This window comes from Canis lupus, chromosome 7 (assembly GCF_048164855.1).
Source record: "Canis lupus baileyi chromosome 7, mCanLup2.hap1, whole genome shotgun sequence".
NCBI classification, from domain to species: Eukaryota; Metazoa; Chordata; class Mammalia; order Carnivora; family Canidae; genus Canis; species Canis lupus.
This window is the reverse complement of record NC_132844.1, coordinates 64,084,831-64,102,148: the sequence shown is the minus strand read 5'-3', so window position 1 is coordinate 64,102,148 and position 17,318 is coordinate 64,084,831. Positions and strand designations below refer to the sequence as shown.

General features: G+C 38.9%; 1 protein-coding gene across 19 annotated transcripts in view; it reads right to left on the bottom strand.

The window, feature by feature from the left end:
- The window catches only part of KIF6 (kinesin family member 6), a 380,711-nt gene that overhangs the window by 234,503 nt on the left and 128,890 nt on the right, over positions 1-17,318 (bottom strand). For 18 of the 19 annotated variants that reach the window (XM_072833153.1, XM_072833146.1, XM_072833145.1 and 15 more), the window contains 3 exons: positions 10,960-11,103; positions 9,934-10,020; positions 3,340-3,443 (listed from right to left, as the gene is read on the bottom strand). In XM_072833153.1, coding sequence (XP_072689254.1) covers positions 3,340-3,443; positions 9,934-10,020; positions 10,960-11,103 — 335 coding nt within the window. Of the gene's footprint in view, positions 1-2,931; positions 3,178-3,339; positions 3,444-9,933; positions 10,021-10,959; positions 11,104-17,318 lie in introns of those variants that run through there. The other variant, XM_072833164.1, reaches the window with a different exon arrangement.

Sequence of the window (17,318 nt, the reverse complement as noted above, 5' to 3'; positions counted from 1 at the left end):
ACAGAAATCTCCATTCAAAGTCCTGTTTCGTTTTGTTCTGTTTTGTTTTTCAGCACTAGAGGTTCCTGTTTCCAGAGAAGGTGGATAAGAAGTTTGCTCTAAACCAGATTCTTGATTGTTAATATTTTTCTTCTCTGATTACTTTTGGGATTCTTTTTTATATTCTGAGGTCCTAAAATTTTTCTACATTATTATACAGCTTAGCACATGGTAACCCTTTTGTTCTGGTCTTTTCTTTTCTTTTTTTTTTTTTTAAGCACTAAGAAATTCTTAGATATTATTTCCTTAATCATTGGCTCCTCTGTGCTATCTCTATTTCTCCTTTATAAACTTCTCTTTGTTAGATACTGGTAAATCTAGAGCTATTCTCTAGGATTCTTTTCTTTTAAACTTTATCTTTTCTCTGGAAGAATTCCTTACCTTGCTCTTCCTACCTAATTTGCCCTTCTGTTTTTTCATCCATTAAATTCTTTTTCTTTTTTTTTAAGATTTTATTTATTTATTCATGAGAGACACACAGAGAGAGGCAAAGACACAGGCATGAGAAGCAGGCTCCTTGCATGGATCCTGGGTCTCCAGGATCACGCCCCGGGGCTGAAGATGGCGCTAAACTGCTGACCCACCCAGGCTGCCCCATCCATTAAGTTCTTAATGGTAACAATTACATTTCTTCTTTTTTCAGATCTCCTCTTGAGTCTGTTTTATAAAAATAAAGATCCTGTTGTTTCATGGATGTAATGCCATTTACATCTCCAAAGATATTAATCATTCTTCATATCATGTTTAGTTCTGAAGCCTTCCAAGCTGTAAAGGCTTCTTGTCCTGATCTTTCTCCAAGTTGGCCATCCTCGTACTTCTAGTTGTTTCCGACTGTGAGCTCATCTTTTGAAAACTCTCTGTGATCTGAGTTTGGGCAGCTGGTCCTGGAAGAGGGGCTGAGCAGTGGTGGTTGCTTGTGCTCCCTGCTGTTTTCAGTGGCAACAGGGGACGGGAAATGTTGAGGACAACCTTACAGGCCTTCAGAGCTTGTCTGGTCCCCAATTCATCCTGAGTATCATCAGCTACCTGGGTCCTTTCCCTATTTCTCCATCCGAAACTCTGACCTAAATAAACACTGGGTGGAGAAGGGAAGAAGGAGCGCATAGGACTCAAAGGACAAACTGCTCCCACCAGCAGGGCTCTACTAAACCCTCCAAGGCCAGCCCTTCCCCCTACCCCCTCCCCACCCCTGCCAGCGTGCAGTCACGAGCTCCTGGTGGTTCTTGGTCTATCCTTTCCTCTTGCCCCACCCTTCAATCTGCCAGGAATTCCTTGAAGCCTCTAGTCCCTTAAGAGGTTTATGTCTTATTCTTAGGTGTGGCTAGAGATTCAGATGTTTCTTTGTATCAGTACTATAATTTCTTAGATTTGGTGCAGTGGAGGGAACCGACATCTTGAAACTACCACATGCATAATCTTATCCTTAAACAGAGCCTCCTGAGCAACAGATAGGATATACTGGAATTAGAGAAAACTCTGGTACTTATTTGGTATGCTGGCTGTTTCCCTTTTTTGCTCTTGGATCCAATTTCTGGTTTTCCCCTCTTTGACCCTGTATCACAGGAAACTACATTCCCTGACTCTCCTAATACTTGCTTTCTGGGCCAGTTCAGCCAATGGGCCTCCCAGGTGGAAGACTGGAAATGGTGTGAGAGAGAAGCTAGGGCTCCCAGCCAGGATGATGCCTCTGATCACATCTGTGGCTCTTTGGTGGCCCCAGCACTCACTGGGCCTGCTAGCTCCTGCTGGTCAACTCTAGTCTTAGGCTTTATTTTATTTTTTTAATTTTTTTTATTGGAGTTCAATTTGCCAACATATATCATAACACCCAGTGCTCATCCTGCCAAGTGCCCCCCTCAGTGCCCATCACCCAGTCACCCCAACCCCCCCTCCCACCTCCCCTTCCCCTACCCCTTGTTCATTTCCCAGAGTTAGGTGTCTTAGGCTTTAGTAACAGAAGCTTCTACCATCATCCCTCAGGTTCCAGGGATATAGGGCCCCCTGCTGTTCCTGATCTTTGGGGTGCTGTGTATTCCTTTTAATATCATCTCCTTACAACAGATTTCCTGTTAAATTCCCTTTGTTGAGAGGCCTAGTACGGTTTTGTTTTCCTGGCTGAACCCTGACTTGAAGATCAAAATTCTGAAGAGTTATCTTCAAAGGTAATGGTAATTCCTTTCTTTGAGGGGAAGGGAGCATCAGAGTGAAGGAATTTCAACTTGGGTTTCTCTGTATCTCAGCGATCCTGAGTTATTTCAAGAAATGACAGGGAATTCTTCAAAATGTGAATTTTGGCAATATATTTCATTTTAATTGCATATATGCCACAAAGCAAATTTGCAAGGAAAGGCTTAGGACCCTCTCCTATTATTAAACATAGTGTTCTGGAATTACGAAATGGCATGCTAGAGGAGTGAAAGCTTTGATTATAGTGGAAACCTTGCTTAAGGCCTCCTCAAGCTTTAGACCTACTTCCAGGCACAGCCATGAAACAGTTTAAAGAAAATATTTTCATCATCTCTATTATTTACCATTTTCTCTGTTGGGAGAGGATTAGGTGAAATGATACTAAAGCCTTAGAAAAATCTTGTGTAGCTCTATTTCTCATTTGGAAATAGAGAATATCACTGCCTTCTAAGCCCAGCCAATTATTCACTCCACAAATGCTTCATAAACTGCAAAGAAACAACAAGAAAGCTCACCACTGTGGCTCACGATCAGAGAGAGAATGAGAGCCACATTGTGCCACCGATATGCCACATGGCTGCAAATATAAAAGGCCCTGAACGATGCCACGCTTGTAGAAAAGCCCTGAATCCCTGCTTTCATTCCCATTTTGCGTGTCTGAACTATAATACATGGGCCATCTATTTATTAAAGGAGAGAGCTTACCTTGGCATGGGATAAACTGGTGCTTGCAGCAAGATGCTTTTTAATACAAAGGACGTTTCTTGAATTCCTTTCAGATCTGAGATCCACAGCTTACCAGTGTTTGGTGTGTATGTTTTAAAATTGCCTGACTATTATACGATCCCTTCTCTTCAGCTGGCATGAGAAGGATATTCCCATCCTTTATATGCTCTGTTCTTTACTTCCTCAAAGCTGAGGCGGCAAAAACACTGCCAGCCTTATCCAGCTTTTCGTGGAAAGCCGCCACTCTTAACTGGCGCCTAAATGCAATTTCAGACTGTCCCCAGAGACCTTCATGCTTTGAGGTGAATTCATAACATTAGGGCCAACAAAGAAGTTAACACAAACTTTCACTGTTAAAGAAAAAGAAAAAAAAGTCTGCAGGCTTACTGAAGGAGCTCTGCGTCTGAGAGTGCCTCTGTCCTCTGCTCCCCAGTGAAAATGGCCAGTTCATCCTTCAGTTCTTGGATTTCTTTTTGAAGGCGTATAATCATCTACAAATGGCAAGGTGGGAGAATGAATGTCAGCTCCTCATTAAAGGGAATGTGGTGACAGAGAACATACATCTCTGAAAATTACAAACAATTGTGAGGATACAAAAACGTACAGAAGATGATGTAAAAGCCACCCCTGTATCTACCACTAGGCTTTGTGAAATCTTAACATTTTGTCAAAATTGTTCTAGAATTCATTTTAACAAATAAAACATTACTTATATAGCCAGAGCCCACAATTCCTGTTCTCTTTCTGTCCTTCCTGGGGTGATCACTGTACTGCATTTAGTGGGGAGCATTTGTCTGCATGTTTTCATATATTTACTCCATCTGGATGGATATAATTGCAAATCATATATGGTATCGTTGGCAATGCTTTAAATTTATGTAAATGTTACTACCACATGGAATGGCAACTTGTTTTTTCTTCCTCACATTGTTTTTGAGATTATTTATATTGCTTCATGTGGCTCTAGTTCATTAGTTTCATGGATATATACTATTTCAGTAAAGGAATATATCACAATTTATCCATGTCTCCTGTTGATGCACATTTAGGATTTTCACTTTTGCTATTATAAACAGTGTTGCTGTGAACACTATAAATCTCTGGGCACATATGTGAGTCACTCTATAGGGTCCACTTAGAAATAAAACTGTGTGGTTGTAGAGTATGTGCATCTTCCCTTTAGTAAATATTGCTAAACTGCTCTTCAGAGTAGGTGTATAAACTTACATTCTTTATCAGCAACATGTATATATTCTTTCCTGTTTCCCCAAATTTACTTCACCACGTATGTAGTGTTGACAGATAATTTAATGTTGCCACTTTGGAAATTGTAAAATGGTACCTCATTTAGTTCCAATCTGCATTTTCTGATTATTATGGAGGTTGATTATCATTGCATATGTATATTGGCTGTTTGGGGTTCCTTTTCTGTAAATTACTTATTTACATTCTTGCTCATATTTCAGTTGAGTTGTTTTATTCTTCCTTATTGATCTGCATGCAGGTTTCTTTATATATGAATCCTTTGTTAGTTTTTTTTAATTTAAAATTTTTCTTTATTTTGAGAAACAGCAAAAGAGAGAGAGAGAGAGAGAGAGAGAGAGAGAGAACAGGCAGGGGGAGGGGCAGGCAGAGGGAGAGGGAGAAGCAGGCTTCCTGCTCAGCAGGGAGCCTGATGCAGGACTCCATCCCAGGACCCTGGGATCATGACCTGAGCCAAAGACAGATGCTTAACAGACTAAGCCACCCAAGCACCTGAATCCTTTGTTAGTTTTATGTAAGATACATAGATTTCTTCCAATCTATACCATGTTTTTAATTTTCTGGCATTCTTTCTGTTAAGTGAAGATTTTAAGTTTCAGTATATTTATTATCGACTTCTTCCATTATGAGTTGCATTTTTGTGTCTTCTTAAAATCTATTTTACCTAAAACCAGAGGAATATTTCCCTATGTGTTCTTATAAAAGTTTTAAAGCTTTGCTTTTCACATTAGACCTTTGTTTTGTATAAAATATGGGATATAGATCTAATTTATATTTTATACAACTAACCATGCAAGGTTTGCTATTATAATTCTTATATAACATGTTTCTACATATAAATGTGTCTTTTTCTGGGCTATTGGTTAAAAACATTATGTTCTTGACTATATAGGTGGCAATACTATGCTATTCTAATTATTATACCTTAGGAAATTTTGACATCTAGATAGAACAAGCCCCTTCCATTTTATTCTTTTCCAAAATAGATACGGCTATTCTTAGTCATTTGTTCTTTTGTATAAGTTTGAGACCCAGTTTGTAAAATTCCACCAAATGTCCTCCTCAATTTTTAACTGGAAATAAATTTGGTAAGGGTAATTTGGTTAAGACTTATCAAATTAGTGATGTTGAATCATTTCATTCATGAACATAGTATGGCTTCCTACTGATTCCTTTCAATAAAGGTCTATCATATTCTCTATAAATATATGTTTAATTATATATTTTTCCTAGAATGTTAAAGTTTTTGTTGCCATTATTAGTGAAATTTTTGTAAAATTACATTTTCTAATTGTTAGCTTTTGATTTATAGGAAGGTGAATAATTTTTATGTGGGGATTTTGTACCAAATAATTTTCTGAACATTGTTTTGGTTGTTTATCATTAAATATACTTAGATGTTCTAAGCAATCAAATTGTCTGCAAGTAACGACAGATGCTTTCTTCTTTTCAAATCCTCATACTTTTTTTTTTTTTTAAATTGTCTCTGTCCTAACTAAGACTTCCAAGTATAATGCTTCAGACATTCTTATCTTATTACTTCTAACATTTCACCTTCAAAATGTTTGCTGTAGTTTTTGGTTGATACCCTTAATCACTTTAAAGCTGTTCACTGATATTCATAGTTTGATGAGTCTTTTCAAACTACAGATGAATGTTTAATGTTAAAAATGCCTTTTCTTCATCTAGTGATGTGATCATATAATTTTTTCTCTTTTCAACTGTGAATATGATGAATCACCTTGATTCATGTGATTTTCTTTTGTTATGAACTACTTCAGATATACAAAAAGATATAAAGGATGTCTTGTAAACCCACTACTTAAGTGAACACCAATATACCTACTACTTAGCTTAAGAAATAAAACATTACAGATACTTTGGAAGCCTGAACCTCTCTGTAGAGCCTTCTCTAAATGAATCCCTCATTACCATTACCTGAAATATGGTGTTTATTTTTCCCATGGCTCTTTCTTTTGCTATATACATTGACATGTTTTCTAATGATACACTATCTTTAAATTCTTAAAATGAGCTCAAATAGCTCATGCTACCACATATCATAGTAATAATCATATAACCATGATACAAAATTCCTAAAACAAGAATTAGCAGGGTGAATTAAATTTATATTCTTCCTTCAATATTTACTAAACTTAAAAAAACATGGAGTCTGTTCCATCCTTCCCTCCTGCTTTCTTTCTCTCCCTCACTCTTCCCTTCCACCTCTCCTTTCCCCTTTCTTTTCTTCCTCTTTTTTTCTCTCCTTTTGGTAGCTTTGTTCTTATTGAGTCTATTTATTAGTCATAGATCTATTGATGTTTTAAAAAATTCTTCTTAAAAAAATAAAACAAAACTCTTCTTGCATTAGCTTCAGTGTTATGTTTTTATAGAAAATTGTACATTTTGTTGTAAAATGTATTGCCATAAAGTCATTCAAACTATTTTATTATTTGAAGATATCTACTGTATGTATAGCTAAGTCCCCTTTTCATTCCAAATGCTGAGTTGATTTCTGCCTTCTTTATTCTTTTCTTCATTAATCTTTCCAGAGATTTTCTCATTTTATTAATAGACTAAAAACTGAGTTTTGTTGCTCCTTTCCACTGTGTCTTTGCTTTGGGTTTTATTTTCAGTCATTTTTATACTTTTTAATTTCTGTCTTTCTACTTTTTTGTATTTATTCTGTTGTTCATTTATCTAACTTCTTGGCTTGGGGTTTATCAGACCAAGGGAGTCTGTAAGTTTGAATTTCAAACCCATGTGAACCAGAGCCTTAGTTAGGATTTCAAATTGCGAGGGAAACCACATTTTGCTTCACCTAAAGTCTAAGCTAAGGCAGATAAGCTTCCCTAGCTTCTCCCTATGCCAGTGGGCAGATTGATTTCCTTCCTGGTTCACTCTTGCACTGGTTTTATGTTGGGAAGCAGACAGGATGTCAGGTCCATCATCCATCTTCCAAGGTTCCAGGGCTCCAACTCTGAGGTCTTTCTTACAATTCCCTTCACCCCTTTACTCCAGAACGACTGCAACTTCAGCTTTGGTTTTGGGCCCTGGGGAATTCCCTTACCTCATTCAACCTCAGACATAGATTTCAAAAGTGCTCATTAAATTTTATATATAGGCGGGGTTCAGATTATCTCTGCCACACTGGCAGGACCAAAAGCTCCAAAGAACAGGATACTGAGTATTTTGAATATGTCAGTGCTCCTAGAATTTCATTTAAATGAACAGGATTGGGTGGGTTTGAGTTGTTTGCTTCTTTTCAGAAACATACTCAAAATCATCAAGCTCTAGAGTGAAAATCCCTAGGCAGGAGCTACGTGCATCATTTGTTTGTATCGCCTCCCCCTACTAAATTAATATTGATGACATATTTTCTATTTCTACTAAAGCTTTCAAACTCAAATCTAACAACCAAATTAACTTCTGTTACTGAACAGAAATCTCAAAACTAAGCCAACTTTTCATGATTTTGAGATTATTACAGTCACACCTCCCATCAAATTACTGTAGAAACTTTGGAATGAGAGCCATCCTTAGGAGATTTTGGCCCATGCTGAGTCACCACAGACTCTGGCCTCTTCACAATTCTTCTATCACCTTGTCTTACTGAGGTATCAATACTTGTAAAGAGAGCAAATTACAACCCTGGCAAACCCGATCCTAGAGGGCTGGCTTTGGATTCACCTGTGCCATTGGAGTTTTAGAGTAAAATATTGGAAATCTTATCCAAGTTGTGTTTTGGGTGGCTTTGAGGGCAAATTTACAATTGCCACCTGTGCTTGAGAAAAGCTTTGTCCATAAAGTCATGAAGTCATATCAGTTTTTAAAAGCCATTAATTATAAAAGAGACCAGGAGATAATACTTGTCAATTGCCAGATTGCTCTGCACCAGGAAGGCCTCACTATTTGTTCAATTAGCAGCTGTCAGCTTTGATTCAGGTTTCTCTCTTCTTTACATTTCTTGTAGCCCTACATCAAATACATGACAATGTTCACCTTTCTCTACATTCCTCAAGTTCCCTCAAAGTCTCTCTAGCCAAATTTAAAGAAAAACACCTCTCTAGCACTTAATATGTTCATTTTCCTTCAATTACACACTACTTTCTGTTTTTGGGCTAACGACTCATGACTGTCTTTCTCAGGCTGCTCTGTGATGCTACAGGGCTGCTTGCTGGTGAGGCACGGATGGCAGAAGAATTCATCCTATGAGTTCTCTTCCACTTGACTCATGCCTTTGAATTCTGACTCCTTCTTCCAGGAAGGGCACTGTGTGATGCTGGTGTCTGACCAGACCTGTGCTGGAAAGAGACCCTGCCTCACCCATTTGGTTTCTCCAAAGATTTCCATTTGAGCAGCTCAAGCTCCTGAGGAAAGCAGAGTAAAGCCAATAACCCCATTACTCTTTTAATCTCTTTTGTCTTTATATGTCTGTGCAATGGTTTCAGGGGATACAGAACAAAAATCAAAAGGAAACAATTAATATGAGTAATAGAGAATTTGAGAAGGCGCTTTTTTTTGGAATTTGAGAAATTTATAAATGAAGCATTATTGGTGAGATTTCACACCCTTTATATAACACATACTGCTAAGCTTACGCCAGCTTATGTTCTAGAGAAAATTTTAAAAGCTGAGTGATTTGAAAAGTAATATAATCTTAATTTGGCAATGTACAAAATTAAAATATTTAATTTCTACATTTTCAATGTTGGTGTAAGTTGATTCCATGTTGTATTTAATTTAGAGAAGACTAACAAAATAGAGAGAAAACATCTGCATTTAAAATGAGGATCTGAGTCATGGAACTTGCAAATATTTTTGCTTTAAAAAAATTCACTCTAATAAAGCAGGATGCATTGTTATAAAACTAGAAGTTTGGCTATTTTTCCATGGACTCAACCAATGATTAGTTTTTTAAAAGATTTATTTATTTATTTTTAGAGAGAGAGAGAGAGAGAGAGAGAGGGAGAGACAGCAAGTGTGTACAAGTGCCGGAGGAAGGGCAGAGGGAAAGGGAGAGAGAGAATCTCAAGTAGACTCCTTGCTAAGCCTGAAGCCCAACACACGGCTCGATCTCAGGACCCTGAGATCATGACCTGAGCCAAAATCAAGATTTGGATGTTTAACTGACTGAGCCACCAGGTGCCCCAATGATTAACTTTTTAAATCTCTTAAGTAAGTAACAGGACAGTTAACGCTAAATATGGTTCAACTATATAACCTTTACAACTTCTGTCTCTCTGTTAGCTTTTATAAAAGATGGTCTAAAAAAAAAAAAAGATGGTCTATTATTATTATCTCTAGATTGTTAAACTGGTATTTTCTGAAAGGGTACCACCTGCATGTAAATATAACTAGCCATGACTGCATAGCACATGTCCTCGGGACTCACTACACATTCTAGGAGTGGACTGATAGGACTGCAGGTGGGAGGCCCTTGAGTCAGATCATTTGCACTTGAATCCTGGCTCTGTCACATATAGGAGGCTGTGACTCTTAACAAATTATTTAACATTTCTATGCCTCAGTTTTGTCATCTGTAAAGTGGGGATAGAGATGATATCTACTCATAAAGTTGTGAGAATTAAATAAATTAACATGTTTCCAATATTTAATACATTGCCTAGTACAAAGGACATGCCTCTTGAATTTTGCTGATTTTTGATCTACTTTGATTTTTTTTTTCTAACATAGTTTAAGTTCAAATTTGCTTACTAATCTGGGATCGATTTCTTCATTAAGAACGGCTTCATTCTTTATGAGTGCCACTCGTTGTGCAAATCTGCAGGTCGATATAGACTCCTAGAAAGCAAAATAACTCCTTAAAATGTTATGGCTCAGAGAGATAACAACTAATTTTTGTTCACAGAAGAAAGAAGCACACCTAAAGAGTGACATGTACAAAATACAATGAGGAAACATACCTCCAAATTAGGAATCTTTGCTCTAGGACATCATTTTGTTACAGTTTTACTTTGGCTTTGTAAAATGACCAGTACCAAAAATGTGGGAGATCATGAGCTCCTACGTGGTGACTGATATGTATTTTTCAAGTACTGATCTATTAAACCAGAACCACATATATAAATCATAATCATAGCAGGTACTATTATAATCCACAAACATGAAAGACTACAAAATAAACATTTGTAACAGGCCAAAAAGAGGCTTTTCAAGGCATCTTCGAATGCACTTAGGGCTTGGCCTTGTTTTGGAAGACACCCTGCCACTTCCTGTTTTCCTCTTCTGGAGAAAGTTTGGATTCCAAGCACTGGACTGAAATGCATAAAACATGAAGCTGACTTTAAAACAGCCCATGAAAGCCAGTCAGTAGTCAGCCCCTGACAAAGCATCCTGTGTGCTGCACTCAGTGACGTGTCTAAGGGACACATCGTAGAGATGCCTCCAAGGTATCTTAGTAATCAGGAACAGAAGGGAACAGAAGCTAATCAGTCTCCTCTCTCATGTCTTCTGGCCAAGATGACTAACCCAGTAACAGGCTTCCCAAAATTTGTGTATGAGCCTTCTTCCTATCTCCCAGGCTGTGTGAAGTTCATTCTCAAATGGGGTAATTATAATGCTGGCAAATAAACCAAAACTATGCTCTCTGTAGGGTGTTTATAACCCAGAGCATATCCCAAACAGCTGAAAAGATGGAAACCCACCCAGGAGCCTCAACTCCGTCTCATAAACTAGCAACAGAAACTCAGATTGAGATCTCCAGAAAGAACCCCAACATACGTCAATATTCCTTTTCTCTAAAGACAGTGTTGCAATCATGGTCGTCATGCAGTTCCCTCCCAAACTGTCTCTTAGGACACTGGTCATCATGGAGTTCCTGTAGGGAATGTGTGCACGGTGTTTTTCGGAAAGAGCAATGATCACCTGTGGCACAGTAGAAAAATAAGGGCATTAGATTAGCAGAAAATGCACATCTGATGCTCAGCTAAGCTGCAACTGCAGTGAACATTCAAACAGAAATCATAATTGAATGCAGGCTGACATCTAAAACTTGAGCTCAGACTAAATATCTTAACAAGATTTGGTACAATAATGGTGGAGATGGAGGGAAGTAAACTTACCTAAAACATAACCCATGAACACTGTAATTTTTGGACAGATGATATAACTTGGCATAGAATAGGATATATTATTATCCTGTTTTCAGCCATTGGAAAATTCATGTAAATCATGATCATGCCAGATTTTTATAATCCTATCAAAATTGATCTATACGACCCATCTTCAAGGTAGAAGATGCAGAGCAATAAATAAGAACTATGAGAGACAGCAGGGGTTAGTGGTGGAGACCCAAGAATCTGGTACCATATTGTCCAGGTCCAAATTCTAGCCTTACTAGCGCATGTCACTCAACATCCCTGTCTCAGTGTCCTCAACTGTAAAACACAGAAAAAATAATATTTATCTTGTAGGGAGTTGGGATAATTAAGAGTTAAAATGCACAAATTACTTTGAAAAGTACCTAGCCCAGTGCTGTACAGGTGTTTGCTACCATTCTAAGTGATGGGTGAAGTTTACATTTGTTCAGCTAAGGCTCACTTGCCTTACTCTTCACTTAATAGGAAGGTACTAGCTGGATGAAAGGCTGCTGTGGACTTGTCCCCAAACGGAGCCACCAGGGGCTCAGGGTTTTCCTGGGAAGATGAACCCAGGGCTCGGATGTCTATCCCAAGCATCAGGAATAAGGTACCCACAGACCTGGGCATCACAAGGCCTGACTCTTGAAAATACCTCTGCTAACACCTACCATTGTTCTAATCTTCCTTCCTCTCAGGTGTGTAATCCCCACCATCAGAACTCCTACTCCCTTGGTTTACAAAACAAGATTGGTTTTTTTTTATAATAAATTTATTTTTTATTGGTGTTCAATTTATCAACATACAGAATAACACCCAATGCTCATCCCGTCAAGTGCCCCCCTCAGTGCCCGTCACCCATTCACCCCCACCCCCCGCCCTCCTCCCCTTCCACCACCCCTAGTTCGTTTCCCAGAGTTAGGAGTCTTTATGTTCTGTCTCCCTTTCTGATATTTCCCACACATTTCTTCTCCCTTCCCTTCTATTCCCTTTTACTATTATTTATATTCCCCAAATGAATGAGAACATATGTTTGTCCTTCTCCGATTGACTTATTTCACTCAGCATCATACCCTCCAGTTCCATCCACGTTGAAGCAAATGGTGGGTACTTGTCATTTCTAATGGCTGAGGAATATTCCATTGTACACATAGACCACATCTTCTTTATCCATTCATCTTTCCATGGACACCGAGGCTCCTTCCACAGTTTGGCTATTGTGGCCATTGCTGCTATAAACATCGGGGTGCGGGTGTCCCTGTGTTTCACTGCATCTGTATCTTTGGGGTAAATCCCCAACAGTGCAATTGCTGGGTCATAGGGCAGGTATATTTTTAACTCTTTGAGGAACCTCCACACAGTTTTCCAGAGTGGCTGCACCAGTTCACATTCCCACCAACAGTGTAAGAGGGTTCCCTTTCTCCGCATCTTCTCCAACATTTGTTGTTTCCTGCCTTGTTAATTTTCCCCATTCTCACTGGTGTGAGGTGGTATCTCATTGTGGTTTTGATTTGTATTTCCCTGATGGCAAGTGATGCAGAGCATTTTCTCATGTGCATGTTGGCCATGTCTATGTCTTCCTCTGTGAGATTTCTCTTCATGTCTTTTGCCCATTTCATGATTGGATTGTTTGTTTCCTTGGTGTTGAGTTTAATAAGTTCTTTATAGATCTTGGAAACCAGCCCTTTATCTGATACGTCATTTGCAAATATCTTCTCCCATTCTGTAGGTTGTCTTTTAGTTTTGTTGACTGTATCCTTTGCTGTGCAAAAGCTTCTTATCTTGATATTTTAAAGGCTGTTTGGGACAAAACCACTGGTCCTGCTTTAAATTAATGACCAGAGATTTTACTACAAACCAGATACCTTGTGATATTTCTCTCAAAAATTACTTCTCCACTCTCAGAAATGAAGCCTTCACATCTTATCCTTTTGTTTCAGACCTCCACCCAGCCTCTCTCCCTGCCTTCAGTCTTAGCTGATGGCCACATACCCTTCCATTAGAAGTGAGGAGCCTGACCATAGCCATCTCCTGTCCCACCATCAAATGCCCCCCACACTCTGTCCTTCCTTGTGTCACCAAACTGCTCCTTCTAAGGCCAGTGCCCCATCCTCTCCCTCTTCTTCTCTCATCTACCTTGCTCCTACAATTAACCTTTCTCTTCTGCATCAATTTCCCTCTCTCACCTAGATCATTCTCATCCTGCATGCCCACTAGTCTAAAAACTAAGATGGCTCTTGCCAAGGTTATCAGCAACCCCTGTTGTACTCAAAACATTTATTGCCATCTTATTAGATCTCTGAGTTGAGTAAGCATTCAACACAGGAACTCACTGCCTTCTTTTGGAAACACTTTATTCATTGATAACTAGGGCACCACACTTCCCAGGTTTCCATCTTTCCTTAAATACTAGTTAACGAATCCTCCTTTCCTTCTTTCTAAATTATAAATATTGGAGTGCTCCAGGGCTTAGTCCTTGATCCTCTTCTCTTTCTTATCTATACCCTCTCCCTATTAAATCTCATCCAATCACCTGGCATATACATATATCCTGACATCTCCCCCATCAGCTTCCACCTGTTCCCTGAGCTGCTATCTCTGTGGCAACCCTAAATCTCCACTTGGATGCCTATTCTTGATCCTCTCTCCCTCTCTCCACAAATCTGATTCATTTCTGGGCTCTCCGATCATTCTTAATGGCACCACCATTCTACCTAAGGGCACCGGCCACAACCCTGGGCATCATTGTTATTTCCCCTTTCTGAAATGCAATCCATCAGCAATTTCTACTAGTTTTACCTAAAAGACTTGCCCAGAATTGGACCACTTTTCACACTTCTTCTGCCACCACTCCAGGTTAAGCATCTATCATCCTTTCCTTGAACAACTACATAAGGCTTTGACTCAGTCCTTGCTTCTCTTTTTCCCTGCTCTGCCCTGGTCCCTTGGTCTACTTGCCACAGAGAAATCTTTATAAAATATGTTATATCAAGTCACTTCCCTGCTCACAACATTTCTTTTTCTTTTTTTTTTTTGTAAAATATTTATTTATTTATTTATTTATTTATTTATTTATTTACTTACTTATTTATTTGAGACAGAGAGAGAGAAAGAGAGGCAGAGACACAGGCAGAGGGAGAAGCAGGCTCCATGCAGGGAGCCCGATGTGGGACTCGATCCCGGGTCTCCAGGATCACGCCCTGGGCTGAAGGCAGAGCTAAACCGCTGAGCCACCCAAGCTGTCCCATTTCTTTACCTTCCTGAAACATCATAATGTTTCAACTCCTGCATGATCTGGTCCCTGTGTACCTATCTGTCTTCATCTTCTCTTGTGCTTTCATAGCCCACATTGGCCTTCCTATTGCTCCACCATACCAAGATTGTCTCCACATCCACCACCTTTGAATTTGTTGTTCCTTTTATCTAGGATTATCTTGCCCAGATTTTTTATAGCTTCCTATTTCACATCATTCAAATCTTTGCTCAAACCTTGTCTCCTCACAGAGGCTTCCACCGAACACCTTGTCAAAAGTAATGCATCTACTTCATTTTTCTTCCAGTTCTTATCACTATGTAAAAGTACATTCATTTATTTACTTTTTTTTTTTTTCAATCTGCTTCCTCACTTGGCTTTCAGCTTCATTAGGCCAGGGACTTTGTTTCTCTCATTCACTGTTCTAGCCTACTGCCTAGAGCAGCATCCAGTCCCCAGTCCAGGGCAGAAACTACGTTGTTTTACTAAAATAGGTTAACCCCCATTTTAGTTTCACTTCCTATGAAGCCACACTTCCTAGTCTCTATTACAACTCAATGGTTCTATGCAAGACCTAGCTCTGTCAAAAGGATACCCTTGTGTGGGATTGGGAGGTGAGTGATGAGAGCTGGTGGCCACAAAGAAGAAGATCAGATTTATAGGAGAGTGTGGTGGCAAAGGCATCTGGTTCCTTTGAGGCAGCTGTAGGAACTTTCTGGAATCCAGGACTTAATGTCCTGAGTGCCAGCTAGGGATAATGGTAGTGTTTTGCAGAGCAGTTCAGTGATGTGGTTAGATGTGTCTCCTGTTTACTCGGCTCTCAGCTGGGTAATATTCAAGCTCAGTTTTCGAACTTTTCTTGAGGTTCTTTATATTTAATAAACTCTATGCTGCTTAAGTTAGCTACAGTAGGTTTTCCATTTCACAACTAAGAAATCTAATACATGTTCTCGACACTTTTATGTGAAATAATTTAACAAATAAATGAGTAGATTAATTGGCTTCACCTAGACAGCATGAGGATCAGTAGTATGGGATGAGACTTGGTGGAACTGAGTTGCAATGTCACCGGAAAGGAAGTGGGGAACATGGCAGACCCAAATCTGAGTGGCAAGGTGGTAGCAGGGGGTGTTAAACAGAACTCCAGACCCAAGGAGCCAGGAGGACAAATGAAATGCCTCTAACAAGGCAGGCCCAAATACCAAACACCAGATCAAACAGGGGTTGGTCTAACAGATGTGCAGAGAGGGTGGCATTACTACTTATGAATCATAATTAAGTATCTGACAATGTTCTAAGTACTTTGAAATTCTTTCATAAAACAAATGTCATTATTTTTTTCCTGCTCCAGGAAACCATATTAATATCTCTTCTATTCAACAGCTTTATGACAACTTAGATGACATAAAGGAGAATATGCTTATTAAACTCCCTGTTGATATTAAATTCACTGGGGTTAGTTAATTTGCTTTTAGTTGCAGTAACAGAAAATGTAACGCAAACTGGATTTAATCATAAGGGAAATTTATTGGCCCATATAACTATAATAGGAAAGGCTCAGGTTACATATGAACCAAAAGGTCAGTGCTACCATCAAGGATTTACTTTTCACCAATGTCTCTGCTCTACCTTCCATGTTGTAGAAATCTGCCTCTTTTCATGGCTGTAGTATGGCTGCCAAATGTCCTTATTTATAACTTATGTGAGAAAGTTCTCTAATCATTAAACATACATCCTGAGCTTCCCTAGGGCCAACTTGAGTCATGGACCCATCTCTGAACCAATCACTCCAGCCAAGCCTCCAGCTGGCTTAGGCAAGGTCAAGGTCTACCCCTGGAGCTGGGACGGGCTCCTGGTTGCTACTCCTGCAGTAAATGTAGACGCAAACCCAATGTCCTTTCCAGAAAGGGTTCTAAAATTGTTCAAGAGAATAATTAAAATTCAAAATGGGACTATGGATTAGAAAGCATGGTCTTTAAAAATACAAAAAATAAAAGCAGATTATAATAAAAGAAAGAACCTAGGACTTAGAGGCAGAATCCAGCTGTCCCACTTGTGTGATTTTAGGCAAAGCTCTTAAATTTATCGCTCTGTTTCCTCACCTGTAAAAGTGGGATTAGAATACCTGCCTATCTCACAGAAATGTTTTAAAGATGAATAGAGATTGTTTCTGGGATAGTAAAACAAAAAAGTACTGATGTTAGCAGTGGTATCCAGGCTATGTTCTTTAGGATCCCTCTGGACACTTGTTACAGATGTATAAAGCCAGTCCTGGGCCATTTCTCTACCAGAGGCTCTGAGTAGGCATCTTTTCAACAATAAGGAATCTGAAAAATACCGGAATAAGCCCAGATCCCTTGGAGAAGATACAGATCTTCTGAGTGAGGCAGAAATGGCCTGTATTCAGGAAGAGAGGCAAAGTGGATTATTCTTTATGGGCTTTGGACTCTCTAAATTGGGCAGGAACCAAATGATCTGAATGGCACAGGCTAAGGAGGTAGTTCTACAACCTGGATTTTTAAAAAATGTTTACTCTCATTTTTGGTTTCATGTATAAACAAAACAAAATGTTCCTGAAGGCATTCTTTAAGCAACAAAGAGTGGAAACTCACATTATACTTAATAATATCTCCAAGTACCTAGAAACTATTCTTAAAATCAATAACTCAGATTACTATTTCATGAATTAAGGAGATTTTCTTTTAAAGAGCTCAGAAGCACATGGAAAATTATCCTTTGGAAACTGACAA